At 40.4% G+C, this 21,359-nt stretch overlaps 1 protein-coding gene across 5 annotated transcripts in view; it reads left to right on the top strand.

Moving 5' to 3' along the window:
* ULK4 (unc-51 like kinase 4) overlaps positions 1–21,359 on the top strand; it is a 582,128-nt gene that overhangs the window by 97,820 nt on the left and 462,949 nt on the right. For 4 of the 5 annotated variants that reach the window (XM_047874600.1, XM_047874597.1, XM_047874599.1 and 1 more), the window contains exons 19-20: positions 942–1,025; positions 18,151–18,312. In XM_047874600.1, coding sequence (XP_047730556.1) covers positions 942–1,025; positions 18,151–18,312 — 246 coding nt within the window. The remainder of the gene's footprint in view (positions 1–941; positions 1,026–18,150; positions 18,313–21,359) is intronic. The other variant, XM_047874598.1, reaches the window with a different exon arrangement.

Genomic DNA, 21,359 nt, shown 5'->3' with positions numbered 1-21,359 from the left:
TGAGCTGGAAGGGAAGAAAGTCACGTTTGGACGTGAAATTGGGTGCTGAATTGTTGTGATTTTCGATAGTGATTTTCAAGCTGCAGCAGCCTGGGATGATAATGTCTAGCCTCTGACCTGTGTGGGATTCTGTGATGGAGCAAGGATACGGTGTTAATGGGTCATGATTCTCATCATACGTATAAAAAGCATCTGGACCAATAAGGTACCAGTTCTAAAATTTGGATGGTCTTAAATATTTTCTCCAAACAGAACCTAAAGAGATTCTTTGCCTTAAAGGGATTAATTGCCACCCCCCGCCCCCCAGTCTTTCTGTGTGGTACCTAATTTATAATTAGATTTTATTTGAGAAATTACAGTCATGTTTCTGTGGTTGTTACCCTAACTTGGTTCTTCTGTGAGAGAATCCTTGCCGATATATCATTAAAATCAGCGAACCCACCAGTCACACTTGCTTATTTTTATTTAGCACATTGTCTTACCGGGCAACATACTGCCTTTTACTTATGCTTGTGGGTTTTCCTGAGATCCTCCTCAGAGCTGTGAGTTCTGTGCTTTCAAATCCTTTCGAATAATGGAATACCTTTCAGGTAGGAATATCTGTATTCTCACCTACGATTGTCAATAGAGTAGTTTCTCTGCCAAGTGGATCGTATTGTCATTTCTTAGTTTTCTTTTTTTTTTTTTTCTTCTTCCTGCCTGGCTTCTGCTGGAGGGGTCTGATGAACATCATATAGAACATGAGGAGAAAGGAGAAACACCTTGTGTGTACAACGTAGTAAAAGACCCCCTCACTGGGTCAGAATTGCCAGGTAGTGATACTTTTCAATAGGATATTAAGAAGCTTCAGAGAGTTTGTATGTTTGAAACGCCTTTTTCTCGAACGGGTTAATCTCTTTTGTGCTGTTAGCTTCACTGCTTTTCCTTCCCCCTTTTTTTAGGAAGAAAAAAAAAAGAACCCTAGAGAATGCTGGGCCGTTCCCTTGGCTTCGTACACAGTGCTAATGAGGTGCCTTCGGGAAGGGGTAAGGCTCCTTTGTGGTCCTCCGTAGACACCCTTCAGGCGCTGTGTGAGGAGTGTAGCCTGCGGCCGTGGCCGTGCGGGGAGCTCGTCAACCGAGTATCGCTCCTGAATTTAAATAATCCCGACGGGGAGCTCGTCAACCGAGTATCGCTCCTGAATTTAAATAATCCCGACCAGCCGCTGTGAGCAAGTGACCTGTGGTGGGGCAAGTGCGAAAATGAGCCAGCTCTCTCTTTCACTCTTTGAAGCGTCTCGCCTTTTTAAAATGCGATAGCAAACACAAGCAGCGTAAGTAGCTTCTCCATAACCTATCCTCAATGCTCCCCTGCTCTTAAACTCCTTGACACGCCAGTTTAGCAAGCAGGGTGTATGCAGAGACCTCGCTGGGGGCCTCACAAGCCCCGTGATTATCTTGTCGGCTTGCCATCGTGCAGTTCAGAAACAGGAACCTTCCGCCAGTATCCATTGATTTTAGTATTAAGTGGTATTTGTCATGTGATTCTTTTTTTCAATTCATTCACGGTCCTTCTCATGCCATTGGTAGTGGCTGCAAACCAGCCAGCTGGCCAACTAACCGACTGGCATAGGGAGCTCCTGTGTGTGACTTTGTAAAGAATTGAGTAGCTGACCTAAAAGGGTCACGTTTTCTGTTTGCTTTAAACCATTTGACATTGTTTCACCCAAGGCAGAGCCATAGGCTAAAAACATTCCTTAAGGAATGAAAAAAACATGTCACGATAAACATGTTCCTTTTGAGTTCATTACTTCCTGCGTCATTGAATGGTAAGGGATGATGTTCCAGGTGCAGGAGCGCTCTGCACGGTCTTGCCCTAGTGATCCAGAAAGGAAGTTTGAAAACTTCCTAGCCCGTAGGGTTGGAGATGTCAGCTGTCATTATGGGGTATGAATAAAGCCAGTAAATTGTGCTTTACCAAAGATATGAGAATTAAGTCATGTTTCTCTGTAGTCAAAAGACCGTGTTTCAGTTTATCACTCAAGACCTCAAGCTAGGCACACTTGGGGACACACAGACGAAGAAGATGAATACTCTTCACGCACAGCGATCTTACCTATTGGGGGAGATCAGATAAAAACAAAGTGGATTATGTCAACTGTATAAATGTGGAAGCACAGAACTATGGGAACTCAAAGGAGAGAGGGAGTCTTCTAGGAACTTTTTTCACAGCGTAAAGAAATTTTGCAAACTTTGTATCTTAATTTTTATTTATATAAAAAAAATTTTTTTTTAACGTTTATTTATTTTTGAGACAGAGAGAGACAGAGCATGAACGGGGGAGGGGCAGAGAGAGAGGGAGACACAGAATTGGAAGCAGGCTCCAGGCTCTGAGCCGTCAGCACAGAGCCCGACGCGGGGCTCAAACTCACGGACCGCAAGATCATGACCTGAGCTGAAGTCGGCCGCTTAACCAACTGAGCCACCCAGGCGCCCCTGTATCTTAATTTTTAAAACGAAGATTGTTAGGGAAAAATCTGTTACTTGACGGCCAACAGGACTAATTAGGGAATTTCAGTCCCTGCCTGACGACTTCCCTTCCAGATTCTTGTTCCCACCCTACTTGCCTCAGGTGCCAAATTACTACTGTTGGGAAAATAAGTAAAGTTCTGCACCATAAGATGGCCTATGGGACTAAAACAAGCTCTAACTCCCAGCTTAGAGACTCCTCTTCTGGGTTCTTCCTGCCCTGTTTGCAGCGTGCCCGAAAGCCGTCAGGAATGCGGAAGATGACGCTATAAATTACCCTTCCCACCTGCATTCGGCACTCAGATCTCTGGAGAATGCTCTCCTCTGAGCCCACCCGTGTAAAATAAATCTTCCTTCCTTCCAAGATCTCCGAGTGCCGCTTGGTTCTTCTGCCGGGTGATCCAGACCAGTTTCCATAATAAGATTAATGGGCAGTAAAAGGTTACTAATTCTAGTTCATGAGGTTGTATCCTTAATCGATTATTTTCTCCCACACCCTTCCGTGTTTTTCATTGTATGTGTAAGATGAAGAATAATGCCTGATATCCGTGTGTATTATTAAACAGTTATTTTTAATCATTATGATACTTCGTATTTTAGCAGCAAATGTGCCTTTTATTGTCTTGGTATATATGACAGGTCTTGTGTATTTTCCATAAAGAGGGAAGGAAGTCCAGGCTTCTCTACAAAAATTTTATTGTACGTTAGAAAAGCAGTTAAATATGTGCTTGGACAGCACATGCAGGTGTCTCTCACTTTTCAAACGTACATGTTACGCCCCTTAACTTTTACAAAAGACCCACATTAGTACTTGTTTTCTCTCATTGAAAGAAATACGAAGAGGGTTTCTGCTCCCACGAAAAAAGGCAAAAAGCACAAACAGCATTCAGGGTTTGTTTTGCAGCCAGTTGTTACACAGGCAGGCCTCAGCCTGTCCCGAGAAACAGGGAGAGTGGCCCGCCAAGGTCCTTCCTTCCCCAGGAACTACGTTCGGCATCTCAGCATCCAGCCACTGAGCCCACCGTGCCTTCGAGCATCTGTGCCTTCTGTTGATGTATTTTCTGCGTCCATTAACAAGATGGGTCCTAAGGTATCAGAGAAGCCTGAGAGAGGTTATTTTTGGGGCCTGGGAATACTCAAAACCTTTTCTGTTTAAATTATGGTGATAGCTCTTGGTTTTACACCATTTGGGCTTACTAAAGGTTTCATAGGAACAGGGTACTTTGGGATAGTGGGAGAAACCTAAACTTGAACATTGTCTCTGTAACACAGATTAGGGGGTGATTATCCCCCCTAAAAAAAGATTTGTTTACAAAAATAACTGAATTGTAGCAGTTCTTTAGCATGTATCTAATGTATTTAGGACGTAGTTGAAGGTGAATAATTTTTAAGCCTCTTATTTTCAACAATTAATTTTTTCCATGTAGAAAAACTTTCCCCAGCACCTACTGGTATTTCCTGATGTAGGGGTGTGTGTGTGTGAAACATATATCATAAACAAAAGAGTATGTGAAATTTATGTGTATGGTTAAAAGCACACTGATACACCCACTCTCTTTATTTTTATGTTTAATTTAATTTTTTATTTTTTTCAATTTACATCCAAATTAGTTAGCATATAGTGCAACAATGATTTCAGGAGTAGATTCCTTAGTGCCCCTAACCCATTTAGCACATCCCCCCTCCCACAACCCCTCCAGCAACCCCCAGTTTGTTCTCCATATTTGAGAGTCTCTTATGTTTCCCATCCCTGTTTTTATATTATTTTTGCTTCCCTTCCCTTGTGTGCATCTGTTCTTTCTTAAAGTCCTCATATGAGTGAAGTCATGTGATTTTTTATTTTCTCTGACTAATTTCACTTAGCATAATACCCTCCAGTTCCATCCACATAGTTGCAAATGGCAAGATTTCATTCTTTTTGATTGCCGAGTAACACTCCATTGTGTGTGTGTGTGTGTGTGTGTGTGTGTACACCACATCTTCTTTATCCCTTTGTCCATTGATGGACATTTGGGCTCTTGCCATACTTTGGCTATTGTTGATAGTGCTGCTATAAACATGGGGGTGCATGTGTCCCTTCAAAACAGCACAGCTGTATCCCATGGATAAATGCCTAGTAGTGCAATTGCTGGGTCATAGGTTAGTTTTATTTTTAGTTTTTTGAGGAACCTCCATACTGTTTTCCAGAGTGGCTGCACCAGCTTGCATTCCCAACACCCACTCTCTTTAAAAAAAAAAAAACAACCAAAAAAACCAAAAAAAACTGGTAACATATTTCTTCTCTGTCCCTCCTGGATTGCAGCTTGCTCTCTTCTTCCAAGGAGTAGCCACTATTCTTACTTTATGATAAACATTCCCAAGTATTTCTTTATCACGTTTCCATCTTTGATTAGTTCTTAAGGCTGAACTTTATATAAATAAATGGCACCAAATCCTGTGGAGACTTTATTTTGCTCAAAATTAGGTTGAAGTTGATACATGCCAATTGTGTGAACTATAGTTCATTTATACTACTGCATTGTAGTTGTATCAGTTTGTATTCCCACCAGTAGGGTATAGGAGTACCCTTGGACCCATGTCTTGAACATTTGATCTAGTCAGACTTTAAATTTTTGTCAATCTTTTGGGCATTAAATGTTTTCTCGTAATAGCTTTAATATGCATTTTTTTGATTACTAATATGCATTTTTTTTGATTACTAATACAATAATAGTAATATTGAATACTAATATAAATAATTTTTTATTTATCTTGTTTTGTTGGGGGGGGATTTCTGTTGCTTTGTAGGAATTCTCTACACTGCCTCCCTTACCACAAGCCTGTTGTTATAAAATGTTTGAAATAACTAGAAAAGGAAAGAAGACTATAATGACCTTTATTTCCATCACTTAGTGTCAACGGTTTTTAACATTTTGCTCTCCTTGCTTTGTTGTAATGTAGGTGTGTATGTATATATTCATATGTACATGCATTTATTCATTTATTTATATTCATTTGTTTTCTGAACTGTTTGAAAAAAAACGCTGATGCCGTTGGCACTTCGTCCATTGGAATGTTTGTGTATTTTGGATACTAATCTTTGGTTTATATGTGTTACTAGATCCTTCCTGATGGTGGTTGGGCTTTTCATTTTCTTAACCAACTGAGCCACCCAGGTGCCCCAAGGGCTTTTCTTGTTCTTACAATATCCGATGATAAGCAGAAGTTCCTCATTTTAATGTAGCTAAATTTATCAATTTTTTTCTGTCATGATTGGCTTTTTGTGTCTCATATGCTTCTCTACTTCACCATCATTAGATGGTCTATTCCATTTTCTTCTAAAAGTTTTAGTTTGGGGTGCCTGGGTGGCTCAGTTGGCTAAGCGTCCGACTTCAGCTCAGGTCATGATCTCGCGGTTTGTGAGTTCGAGCCCCTTGTCAGGCTCTGTGCTGACAGCTCAGAGCCTGGAGCCTGTTTCAGATTCCGTGTCTCCCTCTCTCTCTCTCTCACCCTCCCCCGTTCATGCTCTGTCTCTCTCTGTCTCAAAAGTAAATAAACGTTAAAAAAAAATTAAAAAATAAAGGTTTTATTTTTCCTTTATTTAGAACTTTATTTGTAATTGTTCTGTGTGTGTGCTGCTGTGTATGGGTAGTTTTATCTTTTTAAAAATGTTTTTATTTTTGAAAGAGTGCGTGGGCAGGGGAGGGGCAGAGAGAAGGAGAGAGAGAATCTCAAGCAGGCTTCGCACTGTCAGCACAGAGCCTGACACAGGGCTTGCACTCACAAACCACGAGATCAAGATCTGAGCTGAAATCAGGAGTGGGATGCTTAACCAACTGAGTCGCTCAGGCACCCCTGGGTAGTTTTATCTTAAAAAAAAATATATATGGGTAATGAGTTCTCCCAGGATTTTTTAATGAGAAAGTCACCCTCTTCCCACTGCTCTGCAGTGTCCCCTTGTCACATCAGTGTCTTTTCCTGGGCTCTGTGGTTCTGTTGGTCTATTATCTGTCTCTGTGTCATACTATCTAAATTAATACTTTCTATTTAATACTAAGGATATGGGGAGTTTTCCCCTACTAACATCTTTTTCAAGAGTTTCTCAGTTAATTTTGTTCCTTTCACTTGCACGTAGTTTTTAGATTCACCTTTTCAGGTTCGCCTGTTTGGATGTTAAGAACACATCTGCAAATAAATTTGAGAAAAATTGGTTGATATTAGTAGCAAATGGAATGCATACTCAATGAGAAGACCAATAATAGGAGAATGACACATTTGATTAAAAAAAAAACTGAAGATAACTGATTGAAGTTCCTTTGAATTCGTGATGAGATTCAGCCGATGTATATAATTTATTGCTTAAGCTACCTCTCAGATGTAGGTCGCATTCTTTACAGATAACATTTATGAAACATCTATTATGTACCGCTAGGTGCAGGAAAGGTAAAGATAAATTAAGATGCTGCCCTGCCTTCAGTTTTTAGGAAAGAATTTTTTTTTATCCTTAGTTCTGTATATCAGCCTTTTATTGTTGTTTTGGTAACTTCATTTGCTTTGGTTTCTTTCTTGTGTACTCAGTAAGACATTTCAGGCTATTAACTTTTCGTTCCATGCTAGCCGTATCTCACTAGTTTTGACATGTAGTGTTTCCATTATTGCTATTTTATTGATAGTCCCTAGTTCTAGCTTTAAATTTGTCCTTGATCCAGGGTTGTTTATGAGGTGGTTAAAACTTTTTCATGTGGGTGGGATTTTATTGCCTTTTTTTTTTCCTTTGTTAAAGTAACAAAGTTGCATTACCTTATTGTCAAGAAAGTGGTTTGTCCTGTTTCTCTTTGGATTAAAAAAAATTGTGGTAAAACACACGGTAACATAAAACTAAACCACTTTGACCACTAAGTATATATAGTTCTGTGGTATTGAGTACGTTCACATTGTTGTGCTGTTTCTATTGTTTTAAATATATTGAGATGTTCTTTTGCCTCAATTACTGATTTTTTTTTTTCCCCACATCAAAACTTTGTAATGGGTCTTGTTGAATATGGGCCAAATTGATTCGATTTTTAGCCCTTTTCTTTAATTTCTGCATTGGGAAGAAAGCAGTATAGAAATTTTACTTCATTTTTTAAAGAAATTTTACTTCATCTTAATTTGATGTGTAGACTTCTTTTTAGACGCCAACTGCAGTTTTAAGTTGTAAACTTTTTTGTTCATAATGCATAGAAAATTAGCTTTGCCTGGGATATTTATAGGTGTTAAAAGAATAAAGCATTTTCTAGTCAAATACTTAGAGACACCAGATTAAACAAGGTTGAGCAGTTTGATTTGTTGTTAGTACTTTTCAGAGCTTGTAATTATGAACTACTTGGGAGAATATACAGCATTTTCAAAGTAATTTGCCCACAGACCTACCCTACCCTATGGCATGCTGTGTGATGCACTATGGGAGAGGAAGCTGTGGGCTTACACTGAGAGTGTCAGGAGTTTAAGATCATTTTCAGTAGGTTTTCTCTTTTTAAAGTTCCCTAAGATACTATGATGGTGTTTTCCAAACAGCCTACTTTCTGAACACGATTTCTGTAACTTTAACAATGGTGATAGAGAAACGAGTCAGATGTTTTTGTCCTTGTGACAGATGTCAGTGCTTAGAGGGAGAGAAGAGAAGTAATCAGAGAGTAAGAGACATATGGTGGGTCACACAAGCAGTTCGGAAGATCTTATGTGACTGTTGAAAAAGGAGTGTGGCAGTGTGGAAGAAAAGGTATCTATGAGGATACTGAATCCGTTTCAGAGTTGGGGTTGGCATTTCAGAGACCTTCACCTGAGAGTCAGAGGATGTGGATTTCAATCCTACACATGCTACTCTTCAGTGGTTTGGTGTTGGCCAAGGTCTAGGTGACCCACCTGGTGGTGTTTCCTGTATAGGAGGGTACTTGTGCTTCATGACCTTCCATGAGCTTCTGACTTGGGCCCCCTCTGAGTCTGACAACTTTCCCTTCCATTGCTTTGACCTTAATGTTGTATACAGTACTAAGGGGCAGTTGTCCCCTTGGGGTCATTGCTGTATTGATCTCAGGAATATTTGGCAATGAGCTTACGTGATGTATGTTTATATGTGCGTGGGATAAGGAGGGTGAGAAAGCTGACCTTTCTTTGAAGTGTTTATATTAAAAATTTTTTTGTTAACGTTTACTCATTTTTGAGAGACAGAACGTGAGCAGGGGAGGGGCAGAGAGAGAGGGAGACACAGGATCCGAAGCAGGGTCCGGGCTCTGAGCTGTCAGCACAGAGCCTGATGCGGGGCTCGAACCCACAAACCATGAGATCATGACCTGAGCCCAAGTTGGACACTTAACCTACTGAGCCACCCAGGTACCCCTGAAGTGTTTATTTTTATCTGGGTAGGTAGTAGCCTAATATTCTACAATGACAAGCCAGAAGCAGCTCCTAGGGAATTTCCACATATTTACGGGAGAAGATTATTTGTATGTTTGTATCTAATCAACCACATCTGTTTTGATAACCTGCATAATAGTCTGTGTGTGATTATAGGTGCTGAACTCACAATGCATAGGTTGTAGTTAAAAATATGAGGTCCAGGGGCGCCTGGGTGGCGCAGTCGGTTAAGCGTCCGACTTCAGCCAGGTCACGATCTCACGGTCCGTGAGTTCGAGCCCCGCGTCGGGCTCTGGGCTGATGGCTCGGAGCCTGGAGCCTGTTTCCGATTCTGTGTCTCCCTCTCTCTCTGCCCCACCCCCGTTCATGCTCTGTCTCTCTCTGTCCCAAAAATAAATAAATGTTGAAAAATATGAGGTCCAAAAAACATATAAACCATTGGCTTTATTTTTTTCTGAATAACAGCTTATTAGATAATTTTGCAGTAACACTTATTTTAAGAGGACATTTAATTTGCATTTTGAAATTAGAGTTCTCTTTTTTTAAAAATGAAAACTAGTGTTAAAGTTGCTTTTGTGTTTAATTAGAAAAGACCAGGCTCAAATTAGAAAGAAGTGCTAGAGATGTTAGACATTAAGTGTATTATCTTTGAAATGTTTTAGGCCTAAAACACAGGGAAAAATTAGTTTAAAATTCTTGGCTTTTGATACAAGTGAAAATGTAGAGTTAGATTTTCTGATTTTGTTCCTGTCACAGCTTAATGTTCTGATAAAGAAATGTGTGTGCCTCAACATCAGGTTCTTTCTGGGTCCTCACCACTCTGTTGGTGTTTCTGCAGTGAGAGTTGGCAACATGTATGTGGACTGTGAATGATCCAGTGTTTTCTTTATTAAACTAGCCATAATTTTTCTTTTTGGCCGGGTACAGTGTACTTTATTGATGGTATGTGACAAGGAAGGGCTCCTGAGCCTCCCCCCTTCTTCAGGGGACCTGGGATGGAAACTGTGTAGTAGTTAAGAGATTCACAGTATATTGGGGGTTGAGTTGGGGCGTGGACATCCAGCACCTGAGGGCATCTCTCTGCCTCTTGCTCTTGCTGAGGCTGGTGGCTCAGGGGGCTCTTACTCTTTGGAGGCCATGTGGACCATAATGTCCACCACCTGGTTACTGCAGCCAAATGTATTGCCAGGAAATGAGCTTGACCGCTTTACCAATGAGCAATGCCAGCCTTAGTATTGAAGGTGGAAGAGTGGGTGTCACTGTTAAAGTTGCAAGAGATAGCCCAGTCCTCAGGGTAGCCCGGGATGCACTTGAGGGGGCCTTTCCGTGCCTGCTTTGCCACCTTCTTGATGTCATCCTGTTGGCAGCTTTCTCCAGGCGGCAGGTCAGATCCGTGACTGACAGGTTGGAGGTGGGGACATGGAAGGCCATGCCAGTGAGCTTTCCGTTCAGCTCAGGGACGACCTTGCCTGTAGCCACGGTGGTGCCAGGAGAAGCAGGGATGACGTTACGGGAGGCCTCTGGGCTGTCGTGCCACAGCTTCCCAGAGGGACTGTCCCCAGTCTTGTGGGTGGCAGTGATGGCACGGAGTCACGAATCGTGATTCTCTCCACGGTGCTGGGATCGTCATGGATGGTCTTGGCCAGAGGGGCCAAGTAGTCGGGGAAGCAGGAAGCGTTGCTGACAGTCTTCTCGTTGTTCATGCCCATCACAACCATGGGGCATCAGCAAAAGGGGGAGAGATGATGATCCTCTGGGCCCCAGCATTCTCTATGGTGGAAAAGGCCCCCGTGGACTCAGCAACATGCTCAGCACCAGCATCGCCCCGTTTGATGCTGATGGGAGAGAGGCTTTCTGTTGATGACGAGGTTTCAGTTTTCAGCCTTGATGGTGCTGTTGAATTTGCTGTGGGTGGAATCATCCTGGAACCATGTAGATTATGTAGTTGGGGTCAACGAAGGGGTCATTGATGCTGACAATACACATTTTGCCAGAGTTAAAAGCAGCCCTGGTTACCAGGTGCTCGATACAGCCGAATTCATTCACTCTGACCTTCACCATCGTGTCTTGGGGACGTGACTGGCACCGCACCAGAAGTCGTGGTTGTCTGCCGAATGGGGAGGACCAGAGAGCCACCATCCATAATGTTTTGAACCCTATTCAGTAGGAGGAAAAAGGGCTTATTAAGGATGGAGTTACCTGTTGTGTCTTGAAGTGAACCGTTGAGAATGGCATGAGGAAGGGACCCTTAGCACCAAGTGAGATAGATCAGCTTCCAGAAGAGGTGGTGTAAGGTAAGAAGCACACAGCATTGCATTTTACATGCAAGGGTGAGGTTGCATATCCTCTCCTCCTGTGGCAGGTGACTTCACAGAGGAGGTTTCAGTTTGGCTCTGCTGCATTCAGTATGTAAAAACTGGTGAAACGTCAATGATAATACCTTTCAAGGATTTATATTGGTTGGATTTCTGTTTAAATTTTCACATTCTTTTGACTTATTTTTATCCCATTACATGCTTTGTACTCTTAATAATCCTGTAGCTCTTTTGTTTCTTTCTCATTTCGTACCTATCCTTATAGTTTTTCTATTTATCTTTTTATTATTATTTTTAACTTATCATGTTTAGAGGAAACGGTATATGTATGATTTCAGTCATTTAGAATTTGTCGAGATTTCTTTCATGACTCAGTATGTGTGTATATTCAGGGAAAAAATGGTGAATTCTGCCATTGTTGGATAAAGTTTTTTTCTGCCCATTAGGTCAGGCTTGTTAATCTGATTGACAGGGATACAGGTCTTCTGTATCTATGCTGATTGCTTTTTCTCTATTTTATCAGTTACTGAGACATGTTTTTAAATACTTTCCTTGGTAGGATTGCAATTTTGTTGTATTTTGCTTTTATGTATTTTGAATATTGGTAATTAAATACATAAAAATTTAGATTATATTTCCCTTGGTTTACTGACATTTTTATCATTACGTTGTTACCTTAAAAAATCAACGGTAATGCTTTTTGTCCAAAGCTTATGCCCTTTGATATTAATTTGCTTATACCATCCTTTGTTGGATTAGATATGACTGATATTTCTTTTTTCATTCTCTTATTTTTAGTCTTTCTAGTTGAATAAATTAAAAAAAATTTTTAATGTTTTTATTTACTGTTGAAAGAGAGAGACATAACACAAGTGGGAGAGGGGCAGAGGGAGGGAGACACAGAATTTGAAGCAGGTTCCAGGCTCTGAGCTGTCACCACAGAACCTGATGTGGAGCTCGAACTCACAAACCATGAGATCATGACCTGAGCTGAAGACGGATGCTTAACCGACTGAGCCACCCAGGTGTCCCCAAATGAATTTATTTTTGATGTGTCTCTTCGTACAGTGTTTAACAAAATTTCTGCTTTATAGTTTTTCTTTAGTATTTAGTCCATTTATGTTTATTGTAGTTGTTGGTATAATTGTATTTATAGATGGCATCTTATTTTCTGCTTTTGTTTATTCTGTTTTGTGTTTATTTTTTCTTCATGTCCTTTTGGTTTGCTTTTTTAATGATTATTTTTATTCTTTTAATGGCTATTCTGTTGCTCTTGTTGTTAAAATACATTTTTTTCTGTGAATACAATTGTGGGTTGACAGTATTTTTAACAATTAAAGGTATTGTTTTCGTGTCTTCTGACTACACTTGTCGCTGTTAAGAAATTAGCTGTTAGACCAACTGTGGCTCTTTTGAAGGAGATACTCTGTAATTCAGGTGAGGGCCTACTTATACTTTTAGCTTTTGGGCTTTTTTCCCTGCAGTCTCCTTTCCCTAACATACACCTGCAGCCCCCAACTCAGATCAGTGGGGAGTCGGGAAGATGGAAAAGTTACTTTTTGTTCATCTCTATTATATTTGGTTGTGGCCACTGGGAGCTCTAGCTTTACTTGGTGCTGGTTCTTCATCTAACTTCCAACTTGTGTGGGTACTCGCCTGCCCTCTCATTCCTTTTGTTCACCTTGTTAGACAAGTGCTCTCAGGGTAAACATCAGCTTAAGTGCTCTGGATATCTCTGAGGGTATCTCTCAGAGTTCTTGCCTATACAGTCACTGGCCTAACGATTTGGTCCTAGTTCACTGATGCTTTTAAAAAGGTTTGTTTATTTTCTTATCTTAAATTTAGCATTTGGATTGCTTTTGGAGGGATAGAGTTGTCCAGATATCTAGCCCACTATATTGTAAGAAATAGAAATCCTGTTTTCTTGATTTAATGAGTTACTAAAACAGTAAACCAGGGAAAATAAACTCCAGATACCTTGGAGTCTTTAGAAGAAAGATCACAGTTTTGCTAAACCAACAAATGTGAAAATAATGTCAGTATTTTTTTGAGGAGGGGAGAGGTAGAGGGACAGAGAGAGAGGAAATCTTAAGCAGGCTCCAAGCCCAGTACAGACCCTGATGTGGGGCTTGATCTCATAACCGTGAGATCATGACCTGAGCTAAAATCAAGAGTCAGGTGTTTAATGGGCTGAGCCACCCACGCACCCCTAATGTCAATATTTTAGATGTTAATTTTGATACTCCTTTTTGAAGAAGTAGGCATGTAGACTAAAATAACATTGGCAGTGAAATTTTTTTAAGACTGCCCACAATACATTATTAGATCTACTTACCATTATTAAAAATGAGTATAACTCTTCATTAATAAGCATAATCATCATAGGCTTATTTTCGTAGGATCATTTCCTAATCATCATAACTTTTATCCTCATAATATGATGAAATAGGTCTTTGATTTAAGTGATGGATATTAGTTCAGTCCAGTTATCCCTTCTGAAGAGTTAATTAGGCAGAAAATAACACCAATCTTACTGCTTGTATTGCATCCCACAGGGGATTTCAGAGGGACCAGGATAGCTCGTTTCAGGTAGTAGCGAGTTGAATTGACCTGACAGCCTCAGTGAGTTTATAGAGCACTGGGATGACACATGGCTCCTTTCCAACCTGAGTGCTAAAATAGTGGTGGTTTTCAAGTAATAGGAATGAATCCTCTAGGATTTGGCTGATGGTTGTGATGGAAAGCACATGTTAAGGTGTTTGAGAAAGTTCTTCCCCCCCAGATAGCACTTTGCTCCCCACCTCTACATTGCAGAGCAAAGGTTTCAGAACCTAATGAGAAGACACAGAGCAAGGCATAAAAGACCAAAATGTCATACATGTATGTACTGAGAGCTAGGGAGGGTGGAGGACATAGCTTGGTATCTGTGGGCAGGTAGGTTTCCTTATATTGCACTCCCACCTCAGGGAATCTTTGCACCCCTCAGGTACAGATGCACTTTCCAAGTGGAGTACCTCTCTAGGTAAGACTTGAGATGGGGAATATGAGAAAACAACTCTGTGTGGATTGGCCTGGGTTCAAGGAAAAAGGGGCAGGAGTTGAGCTGAGTGGTTAGGCATGCTGTTTATTGTTTTCAAATTTACCAACTAGGTGAAGCATTTTCTTTTCTCTTGGGTATAATGAATAAAGGAACAGAGGGAGGATGAAAGGGTTATATTCTAGCCACAAGGGAGGAAACATCAGGAATGGGGAGGAAGCATTGAAGAAGTTCAGGTAACTTTAAAACTGTTTTTCTAGCAGCCTTATAATTCATACTTTGTGATACTAATAATTGGAAGTGAAGCTAATATGTTAAAAATGTATTACTTAAAAAATATGCTATTTTTTATGACCTAGGTTAAGTGTCCGCGTATGTTGTGTAATTTCCAAACTGCTTTGTGTCTTATTTTTATAGATGAAGAAGCTAAAACACAGAGGTGAAAATGCCCAAGGGTATACAGTTGGTAGAATGGTTTGAACCTAGATCTATAACTCAGTATCTTCCTACTTTTTTTGCATTTTCATGAAAAATACATAATTTTTTGATTGAAAACATTTACGTATGTACTGTAACAATTTCAGCAATGTCTAAAGTAGAACTATTGGACCCCACAACTCACACCTATTATACTCATTGTTAATAGGTATTGTATCTCTTTCTATGCTCTTTTTTTTTTTTACTTAGATATTTACGTATGCATATGTTCTTGTTAAACAAACATGGGATTGTATTCTACATAGAATTTTTAATGTAATTGTCAATATTTCAGTTGACATAGAACTTACATAAAATATTCAGGTATTCAGTATGTGCGTATTGTAAATATTTCCTCCTAGTCTAAGACACGACGAGGCAATAATGGTGTCATGAGGATAAATTTACAACTTTCATGAGTGTTAATTTAACAATTTTTTCTTTTATGCTTCGTGCCTTTTCCTAACAAAGCTTTGCCTACCTCAAAATAGCTAAGATACTCTTTATGATCTTTTCTAGAAGCTTTTTGGTTTAGCTTTCCCATTTAAGTCTGTGACTCATCTCCAGTTAACTCATGAGTACAGAGTTTCGTGGGATGTTTTATGGGTCAGTGTATACTGTAACATGGTAATGTTTTGTGTGATCTTGAAAAAAAAATTGTATTTTACCTTTGTCGAGTATTCTGTCAGTGTCGAAGTTGGGTGATAGTGTTATCTTGCTGTATCCTTACTGACTTTCTGGCTACTTGATCTGTCAGTGACCGAGTAGAGGGTATCGAATTTCCCAGCAAAAATTGTGGATTTTTCTATTCTCTCAGTTTTGTCAGGTTTTGCTTCAGGTATTTTGAAGTTCCATTATTAAGGGGCATAAATAATTAGGATTGTTATATTCTCTTGTTGAATGAGTTTTTTATCTCTTGTGAAATGACCTTTATCCCTGGGAGATACTCTTTGCTCTGGAATCTTCTTTCTTTTGGAATCTACTTTTCTGATGAAAAGTGTCCCATCAACCTTATTGTTCTTCCTCTCTACATAATGTGTCTTTTTACTCTAGCTGCTTTTAAGTATTTCTCTTTAGTACTGCTTTTTAGCAGTTTATGATGTGCCTTGGTGTGATTTTGTTGTTGTTGTTGTTCCTTCCCTCTTGAGGTTCATTGAATTTCTTAAATTGACAGTTACCAGTTTTTATGAATTGAAAACGTTTCAGCCAGTATTTCAACCTTCCCTCACTCCTGTCACCTTTGGGATTTTCACTGCACGTACATTAGGTTGTTTGAAGTTGTCCTATATGGTTCGCTGATGCTAAGATGCTCTGTTCCATTGTCCCCCCCCAATTTTCATTCTGTGTTTATTTTGAATAGTTTTTATTGTTAATTGCCATGCCTTCAAGTTCATTAATCATTGGATCTGCAGAGTCTAATCTGTTAATCCAACTAAGTGTATTTTTCATTATAAGACTAATTTCTAGCCTTTCAGGCCATTTTTGTATCTTCTATTTCACTTTCTTAAAAGTTTATTTTGAGAGAGCGTGTGCGTGCACAAGGGGAGGGGCAGAGAGAATGGAAGAGAGAGAATCCCAAGCACGGTCAGTGTGAAGCCTGATGTGGGCTTGATCCCACAACCCTGGAATCATGACCTGAGCCAAAATCCGAGGTTGGATGCTTAACCGACTGAGCCACCCAGGCACCCTTATTTCACCTTTTTATCATGCTTATGCTAGGCTTTCTTCTTCTTTCTTGAGTGTATAAACTATACTATCCATTTTAATATATTTTTCTTCTGAGTCTATCACCTGTGTCATTTTACTGATTGAGTTTTCTTCCTAGGAGTCCTGTTTTTCTGTGTCTTCGCATGTGTGGCCATATTAAGCGGATGTTGGACATTGTGCTTTTTATATTGTTAGGTGCTGGAGTGTTTGTATTCTTTTTTAAAGATTTTATTTAAAAAAAAAGGTTTTTTTTTAAAGTGCTTGTGTGCTTTTTCTTGAACTCATCCAAGTTACATGGAAGCAGTTTGATCCTTTTTGAGGCTAGCTTTTTAAGCATTGTTAGGACAGCCTGGAGTAGCCTTTAGTCTGGTATCACACCACAGAGGCAATACCTTTCCTAAGACATTGCCTTGTATTTTAAATGCTCTTTGGCTGATTGCTACGCTAATACTCCCAGCCCTGAGTGATTCCTGAAGCTTGTTTTGCTTTGTCCTTCAGATTTTAAAATTCTCTTCCATTTTTACATTCTGCTCATACTGCATGTTTCAGATGGTTTCAGCCTTTAAAAATTTTTTTCCTTAAGTTTTCATTTCAATTCCAGTTAGTTACCATACAGCGTAATAGTTGTTTCAGGTGTCGAATCTAGTGAGTCATCACTTACGTGCAACACCTAGTGCTCATCCCAGGTGCCCTCCTTAGTCCTCATCACCCTGTTCTACCTGTCTCCCTGGCCACCTCCCCTGTGGTAATCCTCAGTTTGTTCCCTATAATTAAAAGTCTGTCTCATGGTTTAACCCCCCACCCCCACCCCTAATCCCGCCATGTCCGTCTGTTTTGTTTCTTAAATTCCACATAGGAGTGAAATCATATGGTATTTGTCTTTCTCTGACTGACTTATTTAGCTTAGCATTACTCTCTAGCTCCATCCACATCATTGCACATGGCGAGATTTCATTCTTTTTGATGGGTAATTTGGGTGTGTGTGTGTGTGTGTGTATACCACATCTTCTTTATCCATTCATCAGTCAATAGACAGTTGGGCTCTTTCCATACTTTGGCTACTGTTGATGGTGCTGCTAGAAACATGGGAGTGCATGTCTTCCTTTGAATCACTGTTTTTGTGTCTTTGAGGTAGATACCTAATAGGGCAATTGCTGGATCATAGGTAGTTCTGTTCTTAACTTTCTGAGGAACCTCCATACGGTTTTCCAGTCAGTCTTTTTATTAAAATATATTAAAATTATGTTATGCTAGATTTTAGTGATGAAATGATTAAACTGGTTTAGTGATTAAATTATAATAATTTCATAATAGCCTAAAGGAATGATTACACCTACTGAAATACATAAAACACGCAGGGTCAGATGAAAGACTCTTGTTATCAGGCCTTTATCTGCAGTGGTTATGTAGAAATGATATGTATGTATATATCTTTTGGTAAATAACTCCCCCCCCTTTTTAAAAATATTTTTTAATGTTTATTTTTGAGAGAGAGAGAGAGAGAGAGAGAGACAGACAGACAGAGCATGAACGGGGGAGGGGCAGAGAGAGAGGGAGACACAGAATCCGAAGCAGGCTCCAGGCTCTGAGCTGTCAGCATAGAGCCCGACACAGGACCCGAACTCATGAACCGTGAGATCATGACCTGAGCCAAAGTTGGATGCTTAATTGACTCAGCTACTCAGGAACCCCTAAATAACTCCCTTTTATTCTTCTCTCTTTCCTTCTCTAGGAAGAACGTGTTGTGAACCACATGGCAGCAAAGATTATTGAAAATGTCTGCACTACCTTTTCTGCTCAGGCCCAGGGCTTTATTACAGGAGAAATTGGACCTGCTTTATGGTTCTTATTCAGACATTCCACCGTTGATTCTCTCAGGATAACAGCAATATCGGTAAGCGGAGCATCTTTTAGGGCTATATCTGGGTATATTTAAACACCGAATTTGAAGAATTGTGCCACAAACAGAGTAAATCTCACCGGATAAGTAGGACACAGAAATATCAGAGTAATATATTTGGTGAGAACAATAATTTTATCCTAAAGTAAAATTTTCAAAGCTGGGGCTGGAAAACCTTGGGACTGTTGGGAAATGGTTTTAAAAATCATTTGGAAGTGCTAGTGGGTGCTAGTGGGTAGGGTACAGCATTTGTTTTGGTTTACATTTAGTGTTCCCTGACTTTTCCTGAGCTCCCTCTTTCAGATTTTCTGCTAAATGCATTTATCATGAATTAATTATAAAGTGAATTCATGTTAGTGTTCGGGCGTCTGTGGTTTTGCAGCTTTTATATTTTGATTGGTTGTCTACTTCTTTGCTCACACGGTTGTAGTGACTTGGTGTAGAAGATAATTATGCATGAAGATGTGTTAACATGGTTGTATCAATTTAACAGTCTGTTAAACAAATACAACCCTTGCTCATACGATTTACGAAAATACTCTTTTTGATCACCGGTCTCATCTTTCTGTTGCCTGCTCATTGTTGCACCTCTCCCTTTGGTCCCTTGTTTTCTTCCCTTAAACCTCCAAGCCACAAAAAATGTGGGCATCCTTCCTCCTGCATCCTCCGTAAATGACTTTCCCCCATACTTGGCAGAGAAAATCAACCTCCAGTGGTAATTATCCCAGTGTCTGTCTGCCACGTCTGTAGACCTGTTTACATCCACACCTGAGCTGTCTTTCCCTCCTGTTACGACTGATGAGCTGTCCCTTCTCCTGCAGAGACAGATCTCTCCCATGTTTCTTCACGTCTTCTTTCTGTTCGCTCCTTGGGAATCTCATTCAAAGGCTTATTTTTTCCTCTCTCTTAAGTCCTTTGATTTTTATTTTTATAATTTTTTTTCGTGTTTGTTCATTTTTTTTTTTTTATTTAAAAAAAATTTTTTTTTTCAACGTTTATTTATTTTTGGGACAGAGAGAGACAGAACATGAACGGGCGAGGGGCAGAGAGAGAGGGAGACACAGAATTGGAAACAGGCTCTAGGCTCCGAGCCATCAGCCCAGAGCCTGACGCGGGGCTCGAACTCACGGACCGCGAGATCGTGACCTGGCTGAAGTCGGATGCTTAACCGACTGCGCCACCCAGGCGCCCCTTCATGTTTGTTCATTTTTGAGGGAGAGAGAGAGCGTGAGTGGGGGAGGGCCAGAGAGCGAGGGAGAGAGACAGAATCCGAAGCAGGCTCCAGGCTCTGAGCTGTCAGCACAGAGCCCGATGTGGGGCTCGAACTCATGAACCGTGTGTGAGATAATGACCTGAGTCAAAGTCAGACGCTTTACTGACTGAGCTACCCAGGCACCCCTCTTTCCTAAATATTTAACCCTCTTCTCTACTAGATCCTTCTAATCAGCATTCGTGTATTCTTTACCCCATTAAAAAAAAAAAAAAGCACATAAACATATCAAAGTGTCTCTGGGCTGCCTATCTCCCTTCATGGCCATACTTCTTTAAAGAGTTACTGCTATAGGGGTGCCTGGGTGGCTCAGTCGGTTAAGCATCCGATTTCGGCTCAGGTCATGACCTCACAGCCTGTGAGTTCAAGCTCCTGTGAGGCTCTGTGTGGACAGCTCGGAGCCTGGAGCCTGCTTCGGATTCTGGGTCTCCCTCTCTCTCTGCTCCTCCCCCCCCCAATCACGCTCCATCTCTGTCTCCTTCAAAAACAACCATTAAAAAATAAAGTAATAAAAAGAGTTATTGTTACCAACTATTCCTCCTTTCTGGCCCATTTCCTCTTTAACCCAATGTGGTATCTGTCCTAAAATGCCACTGAGGCTGATCTTGCTGAGATCTCCACTGGCTTTCATGTTGCTAGATCCCTGAGGGTATTTGTGGATATTTTCCAGTTCTTATCTTAAATTGACCAATGTAATTCTGAAGATTAAGGGCTAACAGTTCTGCTTACTGAATGTCATTAAGCAAAGGATATGGAGCATCTGTCTGTCTCTCTTTCACACATACACACACATGTGCTTCTGGAGCCATATAATTTCAAAATGATAGAAAAGAACCCTAAATTATCGTATTAGTATTTACAGAAAGACTGTCAGAAGGAGCTTACAAAGTATATCAGGGAACTTCCGTGAGGCCTCTGGGTATCTTAGAACATCCGTTTTAATCCTGGCCCTTAGAAAAAAGTCTTCCTTTGATTGGGCTTATGTTATTTTCTTTTATTATTATTTTTGAATGTTTGTTTATTTTTGAGAAAGAGCATGAGTGGGGGCAGGGCAGAGAGAGAGGGAGATACAGAATCCGTAGAAGGCTCCAGGCCCCGAGCTGTCAGCACAGAACCGGGTGAAGGGCTCAAACTCATGAACCGCGAGATCATGACCTGAGCCGAAATCCAGAGTTGGACGCTTAACTGACAGGCGCCCCTGTTGGGTTTATGTCATTTTCATCTTTATACTTCAGCATGGTTTCTTTTCTTGGTTAAGTTTTTTCCAGTTCCCGCCCAAGTTGTGTGCCTTCTAGCCCTTTCTTTACCTGAGCTATTAAATTTCACACGTTCGTTTTGGGGTATATATGTATATATTTTTTTAACTTAAAAATAGGTCTATTTATTTACTTTTTGAGAGAGAGCACATGGTGGGAGAGGGGCAGAGAGAGGGAGAGAGAGAATCCCAAGCAGGCTCTGTGCTGTCGGTGCAGAGCCCATATGGGGCTCTGTCCCACAAACCGTGAGATCATGACCCGAGCCGAAATCCAGAGTTGGATGCTTAATCAACTGAGTCAGCCAGGTGCCCCTCTTATATTTTGTTCTAGCACTTTTCTGAGTCATTAATTTTTCAGTAAAATTTTTCAAGTCGTCCCCCAAAATTCTCACCTTAGCTCCAGGCTCTTATTCAGTATCCTGTGTTGTATATTGTTTTTCTATCTCTTGAACCTCCTCCAGTACGAAACAGTTCCTCGGTCTTTTTTTTGTACTTCACGTCCTTGACAGTTTTAAA

The sequence above is a fragment of the Prionailurus viverrinus genome, chromosome C2 (genome assembly GCF_022837055.1).
Source record: "Prionailurus viverrinus isolate Anna chromosome C2, UM_Priviv_1.0, whole genome shotgun sequence".
Classification (NCBI taxonomy): Eukaryota; Metazoa; Chordata; class Mammalia; order Carnivora; family Felidae; genus Prionailurus; species Prionailurus viverrinus.
Note: the sequence above shows the minus strand (reverse complement) of the source record. Positions and strands in the feature narration are given on the sequence as shown.